The sequence below is a fragment of the Semicossyphus pulcher genome, unplaced genomic scaffold (genome assembly GCF_022749685.1).
Source record: "Semicossyphus pulcher isolate SPU_LCO1_2020_fin unplaced genomic scaffold, fSemPul1.0.p SCAF_23, whole genome shotgun sequence".
NCBI lineage: Eukaryota > Metazoa > Chordata > Actinopteri > Labriformes > Labridae > Semicossyphus > Semicossyphus pulcher.
The window spans coordinates 10,595,373-10,611,470 of NW_027211697.1; the positions used below are offsets into that span (position 1 = coordinate 10,595,373).

A 16,098-nucleotide genomic window follows, 5' to 3' on the forward strand; every position below is an offset into this window, starting at 1 on the left:
AGTGCGGTAGAACCAGTTTGAGTCAAGTGTCTATTAAATATATATTTAATCAACTTGTGATAATGACATGTGTTCAACTTGCTAGTTAATATTTTAAGATTGTTAAACACACACACACACTCACACACGAGGAGTGTTTTAGTTGTGTAAGGTGTGGTGTTTGCTAAGTAACATCACGTGATAATCCAGCCTCAGGACTTTTAGCAGGGAACAGTAAATGAATGCTGACCGTGGGTGGAGACTATATAAAAAAGATTTCAACTTGGATCAAGCAGCACAGGAGTCATGTTCGTGCACTAAGGAGGAACACACAATAAGGTGAATGCAATCCATTCTCATCTGAATATGTTACTGAACACTAGCAGTAAGGAAATTAAGCTACTGTGCTGTTTTGTATTTATTAACCATTTCTTAATTTATCAGCTTTGAAAAGTAGATTTTAAATCTGCACCAATCTGCACCAAAAACGTGAAAGGTAACTGATTTGAAGGAAGTGTTGAAGAGTAAAGGAACTACTATTTAAGATCCTATGAAATTTCAGGTTGTAGGTTTTCATTGCTTAGTTTTGTATTTATTTTAGTTGCCGTCATGATTTACTCATTTTAGTCAGCCTTTGTTTCACTTCCTGCCTTAGTGACTGTGTGCTGCGCCCTCGTTGTTTTCCCCTGTGTTTGATTAGTCTCACCTGTCCCTTTGCCTTTCCCTTTCTTTGCTGGTTCATTGACGTCTACCTGTGAAACTGTCGTCTTTCGTCCTGAAACGTGGATATACTTTTTTCTCTGTTTCTTCTCCTTTTTTTATTTCTTGGACTTTAAGTTGAACCTCTTTTTGGATGTGGTAACCTGGACTCTTTAAGTAAGCCCTTTTGTTCTTTTGCCTTGACAAGTTTTTTTTTTGTCCTTTGTTTTATTTAATAAATCAAGTCTGCACCTGGGTCCTCTCCCTTTTTGTCTGAACTCTAAACCGTGATGGTTATCTTTTTTTCATTTACATTAAAAAAGCAAAAAGCATCTTTTACTACATCTTTTTAATCGGATGTAATATTTCAGTGTAGTTTATGTTCACTGTTGGTGCAATGTTAAATGATCAAAAAACCTTTGTCTGAAATTGTCCTTTTAAAATTAAAGGATTTTTTTATTAGTAGGGTAAATAAAACTTCAAGTTGCAGTAGTCATATAAAGCGATGAAGTGCAAAAGTTTTGTCCTTCAACAGCCAACAGTAGTATTAAACTTGTTTGTTATGTGGATTGTGTTATAGGATTCAAAACCACCTATTTGTGTACTATCTTATACTTTGCCAACATTACTGGCTGAGCTGCATTCATTTAAAACGGCACAATGCCTGTAGTTAGTGATTTACCAATCTCTGATCCATTCTGCTATAGTCTGACAACGATAAAGCCTCTGGGGACAAAGGTGAACATGTAGGTGTGCCCGGTTTAGCCGGCATAGCAATAAACCACTTTAAGTCAAGACTTCCTTTTCCGTGTGCTGCATTGTTTGTCTTGTGCATTGTTTGTCTTGTGATTGATTTTAATTCATGGGTCTTACCTTTGGATTTGTAAAAAGTAAAAATGAAGCTTTGTCAGGTCTGTCCTCAAGAGGAGACAAAAACTACTTTAAAATGAAGTCGGATCAACCATTTCTGATGCATTCTAGGAAGTCTGGAAATCTGAATGCTAAACAGCTTTCGTGACACCACATCCAGAGAATTTGTCTCAAGTTGAATTCTAGATCTAGAACAGATTGTTAGCTGTTAGCATGCAGATGTCTGTTTAAAGAGATTAATAAGAAGCTAAATAATTATCAGATGACCGCTGATGGGAGCCGGGATGTCATTACGGTGCATTACGTTCCGTCTGCTTTTGCTTTCCACACGGACTGTTTTTTTCTGGATATGCCGCAGCCTGCTGATACAGGATTGGTCAATATTACTTGGACTACAAGTGTAACGGAAACCAGATCACTTGCCATCCCTAAAATCCACGTCCCTGCCTACAGATACTACATTTCTGTTTAGAATCCGTAAATACAGATTACTGATTTACCAACAAATCATACACTGCAAACGCTATGTTAGCATGCTGTTTAAACAGTTGGGGACTGCTGCCAAACTTGGAATTTCCATTGAAATCATACCTGTGCCTCATTTTTAGCAGCTGTGTACTTTGTTATTTAGGTCTTTGCTTGCTGTGCAGTGCTTAGTGAAGCTGTGAACAGAATACGGTTGAGAGAATATCCCCTCATGGGTTGTTGCCTCAGTAAAAAGGTAGTTTGTAGTTCTTGCTGTGACACGACGGAATATATTATATAAGATGCATGCGGTAAAGTATCAGGGATTCTGTGGCTGTTCTTTGCCTCTCTCCCTGAAACACACCTGGTTTTGAACAGGAAATCCACTTGCCCGTGATCTGCACGAGATGGGAAAGAAGATTTTTCATAGCTTTGCAGTTGCTTCTGTTTGTTAGACCTTGAAAAAGGATATATTGTGTTTCTGGTGATTGTGCCAATATAAAGCAAGTTGAAATACAAAATTTTGAATCGTTTGATTCCTTTCTGATCTTTTTCTTCATCTGATTCCTGAGACTCTCCCGGACATCCAAGGCAGGGGTGAATCTCACACGGAGTAAAACCTCCCTCAGCCCCCGGAGGACTCTTTGTCAAGGCGTAAGACTGGGAGAGTAACCAGTGGCATTAAGACGGCCCAAGGTATTCTCCGTGGTCCTCATGTTAGGGGAAGGGGGTTCTCTAACTCCCCACTTCCCACTCACCACAGACAGCACATTACACGACACTACATAGTTTATGTTCACTGTTGGTGCAATGTTAAATGATCAAAAAACCTTTGTCTGAAATTGTCCTTTTAAAATTAAAGGATTTTTTTATTAGTAGGGTAAATAAAACTTCAAGTTGCAGTAGTCATATAAAGCGATGAAGTGCAAAAGTTTTGTCTTCTTTTATGAAGGCACCTGTAGATTACTTATTCTTGGGCCAGCAAGAACAGTTGGTCGTGACGTTTGGTGTTCGAAGTCTGTGCCGGGCAGCTTTCTGAGGAGGCCGTATTTCCAGTAACCGACGAGTGTGTTTTGTAGGTACGATCTCACATCCGACACACAAAAGGATATCCTCCCTATTTACGGGAGGGACAACCGACAAAAGTGTACTATGTTAAGGTTTGCAGGTTTAACTGCATATTAGCTGGAGTATTTCTCACAGGCAATGTGAGAGTTGAAATCATCCTCGTCCTTTTCACACCAGACAGGAAATCTTGATGGTCAGTTATTTGAGGTGGAACTTGTGTCCTGACTGATAATTCTAGCGACCTTTTCTTGCACCTGCGATTATCTGTTCCTAACCCCTTTAATTAAATGTGATTTAGAATAACTGTCTGAAATATGTCAAGTTGTTAAAACTGATTAAAAATATAATCATGTGATTATCTTGCAGTTTCCAGTCATGGATGATTTTGTTTGTGAAAAATTAACGAAATGGGGTCTCAGCAAATGGATAGAAAAATTTCGAGGTAAAGTATTACCATGTTTTTTGGATTGGCACAGGTAATTTCCTACCAATATTGAAACATTGAAGCATATCTAATAGTAACATAAAAGGTGCTGCAACATGGCTCTGCAATATAATGCTGATTTACACTTGACAGACATCCAGCATTTCCAAAATTGTTTTCATTTTTGCAGAATAAAGATTAATGTGAATTGTCTTTCTTGTCACAGAGCAAGGCATTGATGAGGAAAATCTTTACGATCTCGATAAGCAAGACATCGATAACTTGATCACTCAAGTTGGACCAAGGGCAAAATTCAAGAAGAGACTCAAGTTGCTAAAGGTATTACTCTGCATGTGTTTGGTTTTATCATTTTCCTTTGTGTAGATCCATGTGATTATAACAGATGAACATAAACCTCTGTTTTGAAGACACCAACAGATAAAGGATTATAAAACCAAAGACTCACTGAAAAGACTTTTTCTGAAAATTCTTTAATAATTTTGGATTTTCAACTTTTTCCTTTCACGCTAGGGGGAACAAAATGCAACAAATCAGGTAACAATTATTTTTCTGCTCTTGTAAGTAGGATACAGTTTTGTCATATGGGAAATCCATAACGTAATAAAGTCATGCAGAATTTATTTTCAATGTATGCTGAAAATGTTGCATGGCTCTGCTCTTAGACTCATACTTTTATTTTCACTGTCAGCAGGAACATGAAGAAACAGCTGATTCTATTCAGGTAGGGATAAAAAAAGGATACATTTCCCTGGCATCTTATCTCTGGACATACCTCTATTATCCATAAATATGCAATAGAATTACTGAGTGTCCTGAGAAAAATCTTCCATCTTTGACTAAAGATTTGTCTGACTGGATCACCTTGTTGTTGACTGAGGACCTCGTTGTTTTATCACTTGCAAGCCTTTTAATGGACTCCACGTCCAAGGGCTTTGCAAGAATGTGCATCATCTGTGATGGAAATGCAAAGGCACATGCAAATGTTCAAGCCTGTCCTATCCTGTTTTAGGCTAACGCCTGAGTGAAAAAAGTTTCTTGATAAAACAAAGTTCGAAGATTCAAATGTACATTGTTCATCCTCAGGTTTTGGCCACCAGTGACACAAGTGAAAAAGGTAAGATACAAATCTTATTTATTGTTTGGTGATGATGTTTTTATAGCAAGAATATCTTGCTTTGACAAAACAATTGAGACCATGTTTTATTATTGTGAGTTTTTTTGTTATTATTAGTAAAGAGAAGATTGGAGCTTCAGGAGGAGTCCAGCAGAATGCAATCACCAGCTAAGAAACGACAACGTGACACCACATACTCAGGTATTTATGTTATTTTTTCAACAAAAATTAAAACCATATGGTAAACACTTTATGTAATGTCATTTTCATACAGAATGTCTGTTTCTGTTTCTGGGCCAAAAAAAATATATTCTTACTTCCAGCAAAACTTTCAAAAAAGTCACCAGCTATTATTTTGTGTGCCATGTTTGTACATTAAACCAATTTTCGTGGTTTACTTAGCAACACACCATAGCAACAATATGTTTTCAATATTAAGTAAATAACTTGGCTATGATTGAAACATCGGGCGCTATCTTACACCCCACGTACGTATACGTTTCATTGCTAGTTTCCTACAAATGCAGTTGTCATTTTCACGCCCACGTTTTTTAATAAGCAAATATACTGGTGCCAACCTGTGTGCCCATTGGCCTTAAAATGGTGGTCTTAAAGTGACGTGCAGCCAGGCAGAGTGGTGATTATTGTATTGAGGACACAGGAAACAACTGCACCATAGACTGGTTTAAAGTTTATGGTGCAGTATTTTCCTGCGATTTAAAGGGTGTGTTTTTAGATTGGGGTGCACATTGGATTGTTTAAACAGGGCCAGATGATGTTTTAAACCCAGACAAAGTTTTCATCCTGTGGCAAGTGGCCGTAAAAGCCTGATCAAACTCTCTGAGGCGTCCTTCATTGACTTTGAAGCATCTCATTCTTTTCCTCTTTGTTTATATAACATGGCACCGAACTGATAAACGTTTTTCTTTTTCTTTACTTTTACTCCAACAGAAAAAAGCATGCTGTCTGAAGTGAAAAACATCATGACAGGTGTCCATTTCAAACTCCAGCACAGAGACAAAACAAAGCTCAATGCTTTTCTGAAGTAAGAAATACATTTTATATTATATTTGTTTTAGGGGTCAGTTTTAGGAAGAGATTCACATCTGGTCTCTAAAGTAGACTCTTAAATTTTGCTCTTAGTTTATTGTATTGCATGTTAGAATCAGGTCCCTGCTGTGGCCACAAGTGGCACTGATGATAAAAACAAGCAGTCATTAGAGCTTTTAGTAAGGAAATATTGATTATAACTGCTTTATAAAAAAAGCTTGAGTTGGCTGTTCTTAGGCAGATGTCTTAACACATTCTTTCATTGTTATATTTTCCAAACGAATCATTTAACACAAATTTAAACACTTGTACAACAGGGAAAAAATGGGTGATTTGGAGACAGAAAAGAGGGAGCTGGTCGGTGTCTTTGGTAAAACAGGGGCTGGAAAGAGCTCTTTAATAAATGCTATCATTGGAGAGAAGGATCTGCTGCCCTCAGGAAGTGTCACTGCATGTACCACAGTCATGATTAAAGTGGAGGCTAACATGAAGAGCCAGAAGTATGAGGCAGAGATTCAATTCATCACAAAAGAGGTAAAAACCAGCTCAATATGAATATTTGACACTTTTTAAAAAGTTATGATGTAGCAGCTAATATACAGGTGCTGACTACATTGCTTCCTCCGATTATTTCATTCTATTCAATTAAACTAAGTTACAAGATAATTATTTCATTTCTTTTAGGAATGGAGGGAGGATTTGTGGTTCTTGTTAACTTTCACCGTGAATGATGCAGACCGTGACGAGCAAGATGCCGATGATTATGCAGCTGGTGTTGAAATGCTGTCAGCGCTGTATGGAGAAGAATGGAGAAACAATTCCCAAGAAAATCTTATGAATGACAGACATTTTAGAGAAATTCCAGGATTTATCAATTCCAATAAGAAGACCCTGACCTGTGACTCAGTAAGGAATTCATCTATGTTATGATTCTTGTATATATTCTTGTAAGTATGTATACATAAATGATTTGATGATTTTAACTGCTTGTCAAATTCCAATCAGGAATTTAAACTAAATCCTGAATCTTTTTATTAATGGCAGGCCAAAGAACTGTCTGCAAAACTTGTCAAATACACAAGAAGTGGCTCAAAAAACAAAGAAGGAAAAGAGGTAAACAGGTGGTTTTGGCCCCTGGTGAAGTGTGTGATTGTCAGGGTGCCAAATAATGACTTTCTCCAGCATGTCACACTTGTGGATTTACCTGGAAGTGGGGACCGCAACAAAAGCAGAGATAAAATGTGGAAAGGGGTAAGTCATTTAAATGCATTGCTGTATTATTATCATTTATTATCTTGTCTTAAAAGTGTAACATTTTATTACAAAGAACTGATATATAGTTACTTACAATTAACTTGGATTAAATCCCTCTAGGTCATTCAAAGCTGTTCCACTGTGTGGATTGTGACTGACATTAATAGAGCAGCAGCAGAGAAAGAACCATGGGAGATTCTGGAAAGTGCCAGCAGCCTGATGGGAAACGGTGGCCAGTGTCAGCAAATTCATTTTATCTGCACCAAGTCTGATATTATTGAAGAATCAGATGATCTGTAAGTGATTTTTTGAAACATTAGAAATAGAACTAGACCCTGATGAATTTTGTAGCCAAGAGCTCAAGAGGAGTACACACAAGCAAATATGGAAGAAAGAAGTCACAAACAGGCTTTAAACTGTGTGCCTTGCCTTGATTTTGAACAACAAAACGAAGTGAAGGCCATTGTGTCCATTTTGGTCTTAAGAAAAGATGCTCCAAACCACAGCATGTATCTCTACTCTCCATTTCCTGCCATCTGCCCTCTGGCTCTAATTAAGATTGTTATAATCTATAAATGCCATGTCTCATTTGAATCTACTAATATTAAGCTTATGTGAAGGGCAATTAGTCATGCAGGTCTTGTAAACCAACAAACAAGGACAATGCTAATTGTGTGACTTAAAATTGACTGTTATTCATGGTATGAATATACAGTATACTTTATGTGCATATGTTTGTCTGCAAAATGTTTTGTTTTATTCTGAGAGAAAGAAGACAACTGCAAGCTTACGAAATTTTAGGTTTCGGGGCTTCAGATACAGAGTAAGATACAGCTTGATACTAATCTCTTCTTACAGTTCACTAGCTCATGTTCGTGCTGCCATCTTTAAGAGGAACATGGAAGCCAAGGAAGTAGTGAGGAGAGAATTCAGGAAACTAAACAAGGTCAAGGTGAGTTTGTAAACTGAGAAAATCTAAAACAAAGTTGTTCCGACACTGCAATCCTGCCTTTAAATCATTCATAATTTTTTCAGAAACATTTCAGTGATGAATGTTTCAAAGTGTTCACAGTGAGCTCCAAAGAGTTTCGAAAGAAAAAAAGGCTGGAACCAGATGAAACTGGTAGGTGAAGCCCACTTTGTGAGTAACTTTGTGGATAACAGAATATGCAAAACATGTTAGAAGTGTGAATGTAATCATGTAATATGTATATTGCATATTTTTTATACAGAAGTCCCCAAACTTCAGGATTTTTTGCAAAATCTCAATGACTGTCACTCAGAGACATTAAACTATGTGTCCGGAGCGCATGGGATTCTGTCCCTAATTCAAGGGGCCAGCTGTGGAGGAGTGGTAAGATAAAGTAACAACACTTTTATTGTGTGTATGTATCATAATCATCCTCAGTATTGACAGAAAATAATGATAATGATGAGCAATAAAGTAACCCCAAGAAGTATCACTTCCTCTAGTGAAACTGGTTAAGCCACATGACAAAATTAGAGTCAATGTCTCTCCTTTTATATCAATTTAATCTGGTAGGTTAACAGGTAGGTGGTCTTCCTGCTAGGCTCTAGGCCTGTCGCACCTCCACTTGTAACACCTTGCAGGGTTATCAGCTGGGGACCACCGCTCATGGATGTTTTGCAAAAACATGTCCTGGTGGCAGGAAGGCGAACAGGGACGTCTCCCTGACACTCCCTGCAACTAACTGTCTTCAGGAGTTGCTTACTCCTCATGCCTTGTCTTGCCTTCTCTGCAAGAGCGAAAAGCTTACCTTCTCTGTGTCCTCCAGTACCTCCCTGGTTGCCCTGTGCAGTCTGGCTCCCCAGAGCCCTTGGTGCTAGGTTTAGCAGAGCCGTCGTTGCACTCTGCAACCAGGTCAGCATATTTTAATCCCTTACTTTCATGGGCTGCCTCCTTTCCCTCTTCCCATGGGACTGCCAGCTCAACCAGCAGTGCTGATTTTCCGTCTGAGGTCCACAGGAAATCTGGTGTCAGATGGTATTGACCACTGGCTCCCCCTGATATCATCCATGTAGCTTCTTAGCGGAGGATGCCTCCGGTCTGCTGGCAGTTGGTCTCTGCCTATCGCTTGCCTTGCTCCAATTAGGATGACCTCAAATTTTGCCACGGAGAGGATTGGGGAGATGGATTATCCCATTGCTATCCCCACTTCCAGCTGCTGCTATCCTATGGTGAACCTTTGCAGTGCATGCACATGCGCATGTCTTGTAAAAACCTCATAACAGTGCAAAGGCAATGAGCTGGTGTGACTTGCATATATTTCTTATGTCTCTTCGCGGTCTGGATCTGTTCCCAAATAATTGAAGCATGCTCTATACAGCCTGGGACCCCTGTGTTGGGAGCGGACTATGCCTCTAAGTCAGATTCCTTAAGTAAAGGGAGGTATTAAAAATGGCTATTAAAAGATGTTAGTTACAAAAGAAATTAATAATTATTTAAAATAATTAGAGAGAGAGAGAGAGAGGTGTGTCTGTCTCAGGACAGGCAGAGATCAAAATGGAGAATGTGTCCATTAAGAGACCACATGGCTTTAGTGGCAAATAGGGGAGACCAAGAACTCTGGCTGATTCAAAGATGGCCACTGAACGCTGTCCTTTGTCTCAACCAACGTGCACTAAGCACATGGGATGGGTCGAGACCCAGAAAAAGAACCGGGAGGTTTTATTCCTGGCTGTTTAGTCTGGTCAAAAGGTCAGTCCAAAATATTGTATGTGTGTAAGTCTTAAGAGTGCCGGGATAGAAAAGAGAGAAGTTAATTTAGCATGCAGACTGTGTCTTTGTGTAAGCATAAGTAACCTCAACTACAGTCAATACCTGACTAAACAGACATTACAACAATACAACTCAGTAACAAATCAACTCAATAACATTACAATACAGTAAACATTCCTGCTTAGCCGGTACTGTGAGTTATTCTAGCTTTGCCCAGATGTTACCAGTTACCGTTACCAGACTGTGGACGGAAAGGCATTGCTGTGCTGTGTTGCAGGTTGTTAGACTGACGTTCCTGTTGCTCAACCGGACTGGGGTAGCAGTGGTTCTGATGAAGAAAGTTGCAGTCGTCATATTGTTGTCCACTTGGAGGGTCCTTCCTTGCTTCTTTGTCCTTACTTGGAAAGTTAGCTGGCAGACTCTTTTAGCTGCCGCTAAACTAGGTTACTAGTTTGTGCTGAGTAAACTGGTAATATTTTCTGCAGGATCTTGCATCGCTGCTGAGGCTTTGCTCTGTTAGCAAGCCATGAGAGCTATTGATTTGAAAGGAACTGCGGCAGCAGCTCCAACCATCTTGGAGGGCAGTGGAGAGCGTCTGAGCTTCCGAGACTGAGCTTCCGAGACTGCCTCTGAGACTGAGCTTCTCAGACTGAGGGTCTGAGACTGAGCTAAAAGCAATGGTTGTCTTCAGGTTTTACAGACCTAGCATGGGGGAGGGGTTTTCACGTGAAGGTGTGAAAACCTAGAGGCTGCTGGGAGTTTGAGTTCGAAGTTCAGCTGCCAATCTGAAAAGTCAGTTTAAAGTCCATAAATGAACACATTTCAATATTGGAGATGCAATGAATAACAACACCTGTCTTCTGGCAGCTGGTGTCGACAGTTATTCTCCTCTCAGTAGGTGTTCATCCTTCTTGCCAACACAGAGAAGATATTCTTCCCGTTGACGTTCAGTATGGCTATACTTCTGGACTGGTCGAAGGTCTTTGAGTTCTGCTTCTTTGGAATGGAGACTGCCACTGTCCCTTGCCACTCAGAATGCTCAGTTTGGTCCAGGTGGTTGTAATTCATAGGAGCTTCAGCATTCCAGGTCAGTTTTTGTACAGCTTGTACGGTATCTCATTTGGTCCTGGTGCTGATGCCAATATTGCACATAGAACCACCTCACTGAGTGTTGGGGGTGATGCATCAAACAGGACTGATGGTTCTGGTGGGCCAAGGGGTTCCTTCCTTGCAGAGTTGTTGCATTGATTGTGGATGTGTTTCTTTAGATCTTCTTTGGACACTTCCAGCATTCCACTGGCTTTCTCCTCAAGGAGCCCATGTGCATCAGAAGGGATTTCTAAAGAAGTTTGCTCTCTCCTTTTCTTTCCTTTTCCTCCATTGCCAGATGCATTCTACCCTCTGTAGGTTAGCAAACCTCCCCTGATCTCATTCCAGAGGACTTTTGGACCATCTTTTATTGACACCTCAGCTTTCCTTCAGCACTTACAAAGCCGCTTTGTGCTTGCCACCAGTTTGTCGATTTCCTTCTCCCTCATCCCCTTTGTCCTTACTATTGCCTTCTTGAAATAGTAAAACAGTTTATGTGTAATTCCAACTCAAAAGAAACTACCATCAAGGTAGATTCCTTGAATGTTTGCTGTTAAGAGATGCTGCATAACAGCAGTAAAGGATAACCGTATGCCTGACAAACAGAATTTGGTTGCCTTTTATTTAACAGTATGGTTAGGTGGAGGAGGTGTATGGTCTCTTAGAATATAGTATTTCTTGTGTTTGTCTAATTTGGTAAAAATTACCTTTCGACACATGCAATTATATGTCTAATTTTTGTTCTGTTTAAAATATGACCATGAATTTCATGAGGAAGAAGTTTCATTGTTTTAAATACTGATTGTTTTCTGTTTGATTTCAGGCTGGTGAAAAAGCAGATGCGTCCACAGAGCTTGAAGAAAACTTGAGGCATGGGCTTGAGAAAGTATTGGAGCCCATCCAAAAGGCCTTAGAGGCTTTCGAGAACTGCCTCATCGAGGGGGTTGAAAAATCCCAAAGTTCATGGGAACGTGCCTTGGAGTCTTTCTTAAAACCTGTACTTGAATAATTTATTTTTTCACCAAAACTACTGATTTTGCTCCTCATATTAAAATGTAATGGTCTAAAAAATGTTCTAATTGTGTTTTTGTTTCAGAAGGGGACATCGGGAAGTGGTTTTCACAAGATATTGAAGAGTGTAGTTGTAAACAATGGTGCCACCAAAACAAGAAAAGGGAAACAACTAAACCTCAATGTGAAATTAGCGTCATGGCTGACGGACAGCATTGATGAGGAATTCAGGAAGACCTTTCCGTAAGAAATTACTGAATTAGGACAAGAACACTCTCTGAAGAACTATGTCGAATACAATATTAATGAAACAATTGAATACAGTAAATTAATGCAAGTCATTGTAATGTAATACATATATTCATCAATAAATGTTATTTGTATAGCACCATAACCTCAAGATACTTTACAAAAAGAGCAGGCCTAGATAGAGATGGGTATCGTTGGGCGGGGCTTACCTGGTTTGTCACGTGTACTAAGTTTGCTGGGTAATAGCTTCCAGTGAGAAGTTTGGCGCATGTCTCTGCCTGATGCTGCACTTTAGACAGCTGTTTGGACAGATTGCTCGTGATTCCGCCCTTACAAGCAAAAGTGTAGTTGCCCTTGTGGCAATGAGCATCGTCGGCATCGACTCTGGTCAAGTGTAACCACACTTTTGAATGTTTAGTTCTCTCCGGTATCGTAACGAGCAGGATCTGTTGTGTGCACGCGCCTGTGTATGTGTGTAGCGTGTGTGAGAGAGAGCTGCCCCCGCCCCTCACACACAGGCTCTGCGAAAGAGATTCTTCTGGATTGGAATATGCATCATAGACGAATGTCTTAATCTTATTGCAAATTAGAAACAGTTGGTGGGATTAAATGTGCAAGATCATGTTTTTGTAGCGATAATAAACATGATTTTTATTTCGTCCAATACCGAAAGCAGAGCCAATAACGTCAGATGTATATTAATACTGCGGTATTTCATAATTCAGCCCCGGGGACTGTTTAGTACCGGGGTTCGGTACCCATCCCTAGGCCTAGACTGTACACTTTGTTTATTTAATAATGTGTTTATTTATTTTAAAAGACCCAAAACAAGTCCAGCATGAGCAAGCACTTGGCAACATAGCCCAACAGTGGCAAGGACATTTTCAGTGGCAGAAACCAAGATCATGGTGAAGAGAACGTTTTCAGAGCTGGATGTGAAAAATTAAAAAGGACTCTTTCAAAAGAGCTATAGGGTCTCGGGTAGATTGTAAGGCTAGAACTACATATAGCTGCCACTCCTCCACCTACAAAGGAAATTATTGAATTTGAAACTCGGCAATTCTTGCTTAATGAAACATTTACTTGTGACCATGTTTCAGAAATGAATCAAAATGTGGACCATTCAACGGGGCCATCAATACCTTTTCACTGAACACGGAGACGCTGATTGAAAAGTACAAAGATGTGGAACTGCAACTGATATATCTCAGGACGGAGGTAAAACAGGAATAGTACAATATTATCCAATAGTCTGGTATCAAGCTGTTTGTCATGGTAAGGGAGACTCAAAAACAAATCAACCTCAACATCGCGTTTGTGACTGAGGTATGAAATTAAGACTGTAAGAACATTTAACAATGAACCAAACACATACACTGCTTACGTAGGATGCCTTTAATATAGTACATGTGAGCAATGCAGATATAAATGTTCAACAACACAGGTTGTTTATTCCCTCTCTCTTAGGAAGAAAGACTGAAGACAAAACTCGACATAACCATCCGGCAGCGTAAGAAAGAAATCTACAGCAGCCTGACCACAACAATCGAGGAAATCATGCAAACATGCTATGATAGTAAGATAAAAGATCTTGACATATAAAACCTGACACTATATCAAGATGACTTCACATCATTACATTAATTTATAACTATTTTCTGTTTTATTGTAGAAGCAAAAAAGGTTAAAGGAAAGGGCTCGCTACAAAACATGAAGGATACAATTAAGCAGCATGTAGATGCTAACAAGGACACCATGTTTGAGGAGGCTAAAAATGCTATGTTATCAAAACTGCGAATCTTGAAGGTTTGTCACATTTATACATAATACATCATACGATGACAGTATAGTAAAACATGTGTTGCACATCTTAAACTATATGCATGATTCTATGTTATTATTCACATGAAGGATTTTTCTACATTCAAGCTGAATGTGCTTCATTCTGAAAATGGCTATCTCAACTAAAACAGTTACAAACAAGCAACTTTTGTTATTCATTATTAAGACAGAAATACACAGAAGATTCTTTTTCTATTATAGACTTGGCTTTTCTGCTGTCTGAGAGCCCAGTATCTTGAACACAATGTTTATATGTGTTGGTAATAAATGTTAAATATCTTGATGCTGATTTAGGAATACATCTGGAGCACACTGGTGGACACAATGTCGGAATCAATTGAGCTGTCACTCAATACAGATGATAGATCAGTTCCAGGTAAAGGGAATGTTTAAAATTTGTTTTTGCTAATACACAAAGCACAGAACTCATCAGAAGTGGAGACATTTTGCATTTGATATGAGTCAGGCACAAAATTGGCTGCACAGCGTCCCCTCAAAACATCCTCAAAGTATACCATCGAGCAGATTTAGCTTACATGTACTAAATTTGGTTTGCATGTTTATCATGTCCAGTCCTACAAAAAAGCCTGTGGTACCCAAACCCTGATACCACCGGGAAGTTAATCCATTTTGATTTTATTATGGTGTATTTATGACCATTACACAGGTCATACCTAAACTAACTCCTCCTAGGTGGTTCCAGTGTAGAAGTTTTGAGTTTCTGTCAAAAGGTGTGGCCATGGCAGTGCGTTGAATTTGGAGGTTTCACAGGAAGCTCTCTCGCCTCATATTTCCTGTTTAATGTCAGACCTGAAGACACGCCTAAAGACTTCTTCTTGCTAATTTTCATAGAAATAGTGTTACCTGCTAGCAAGAAGATATGATGAGCTTTAGTTTTTAATGTGCCGCTTACAGCCAGTTGGGCAGATCCACCTCATATGTGATCAGCCCTAAGACTTGATGATGCTTTATTGTGAAAACTTTACGTTTAAAAGTTTACATTGAAGGGTCTGTCCTTTGGGGTGCAATGAATTTGATGTGATGCCAGGGAAACAGGAAGTTGTGGTGAGAGGCTGCTGGAGCTTAAAAGCTCACAAAACCTGGCACACACATCCGTTCAATGTATTGGTAGGATACGATGTGAGCCCAAATATGAGGCCATATCCAGTCAAATCGTAACTCGTAAGAGGAAGTAACAGGAACATAATGCACCTTCGAAGATGTTTAGTGTGTGTTCTCTTGCACCACATAGACGAAACAGGAAGTGAAATTTAACCCCTTTTGTGGAATCCAAAACATGAAAATTCAGAGAAATGTCTTGAGTTCAGCGTGACGTACTTATTCCTCAGCTGTGCCACACAACTAAGTGCACAAAGATGCAAGGGCAATTCCTATGGTGCTTGCAGCTTTAACTATTGTGCATTTTTTCAGATGTGAAAGAGGACCTTGAGACGGTGACAAAGTACTATGAAGAACTGAAGAGTACTGATGATGCTTCTAATCGCAATAGTGCTGATCAACCCGGCCCGTCAGCTGCACAGGTGTGTTTTAGTTAAACTGATGGTTGATAGTGAGCATCCAAGTCATTCGAGTCATTACCGTTCAATGTCACAACCTTGCTCTTTAACTCTCTGGTGGATGTTTCAGTTTTGATAGGTGGAGAAAAACAGCAGAGGCCTTTTTAACCACTGAGGGTCCCAGCGGGCACACTGATAAGAAACAAGAGGCCTCTGGATTTGGTCTCATCCATTTTTGTGAAGTTGTAATCTCTGTTCTGTTGGAGGGTTGTTTTTACGAGTTCACTCATGTGAATTTCATGATGTGGGGTGGGTTGGGGCAATCAGCCAAGGTCCCCAGTCGGATTCTAACCAGAGATGTTATGGTTTTCATGATGAGGGTTTTTTTTCTTTAATGATTCAACAGTTTTATTCTTCTTCTTGAATATATGCTCATGTTTTTTTTGTGGGTGTTTTGATTATATGAGTTTAGTATTTGATGATTTGGATGTACGTGCTGCATTTTTACTGATTTTATGGGTGATTAAATTAAACCTTGAATCTTGATCAAAGTATAATCTGTTAGTTTGATTTGATAAAACTTTAGGCTTTTAGGGTGATCGAGATCTATTTTTCTGTAATCATTTAGGACTTAACTGTTGTTAAATGTGTTATAATGGTAAATCTGTGTGGTGATATATTAGAAATAGATAAGGATAACAGATCG

At 39.3% G+C, this 16,098-nt stretch overlaps 1 protein-coding gene across 1 annotated transcript; it reads left to right on the top strand.

The window, feature by feature from the left end:
- Positions 1 to 3,456: 3,456 nt before the first annotated feature.
- Positions 3,457 to 15,600, top strand: LOC138603236 (nuclear GTPase SLIP-GC-like). Its single transcript, XM_069674930.1, has 22 exons — positions 3,457 to 3,523; positions 3,732 to 3,844; positions 4,037 to 4,060; positions 4,218 to 4,247; positions 4,610 to 4,640; positions 4,758 to 4,841; positions 5,592 to 5,685; positions 6,008 to 6,224; positions 6,375 to 6,596; positions 6,735 to 6,941; positions 7,065 to 7,240; positions 7,803 to 7,896; positions 7,980 to 8,067; positions 8,177 to 8,298; positions 11,597 to 11,770; positions 11,870 to 12,027; positions 13,134 to 13,251; positions 13,501 to 13,609; positions 13,706 to 13,839; positions 14,170 to 14,251; positions 15,307 to 15,416; positions 15,523 to 15,600. The coding sequence occupies exons 1-22, from the start codon at positions 3,457 to 3,459 to the stop codon at positions 15,526 to 15,528; spliced, it is 2,460 nt and encodes an 819-aa protein (XP_069531031.1). The 3' UTR covers positions 15,529 to 15,600.
- Positions 15,601 to 16,098: the final 498 nt, after the last annotated feature.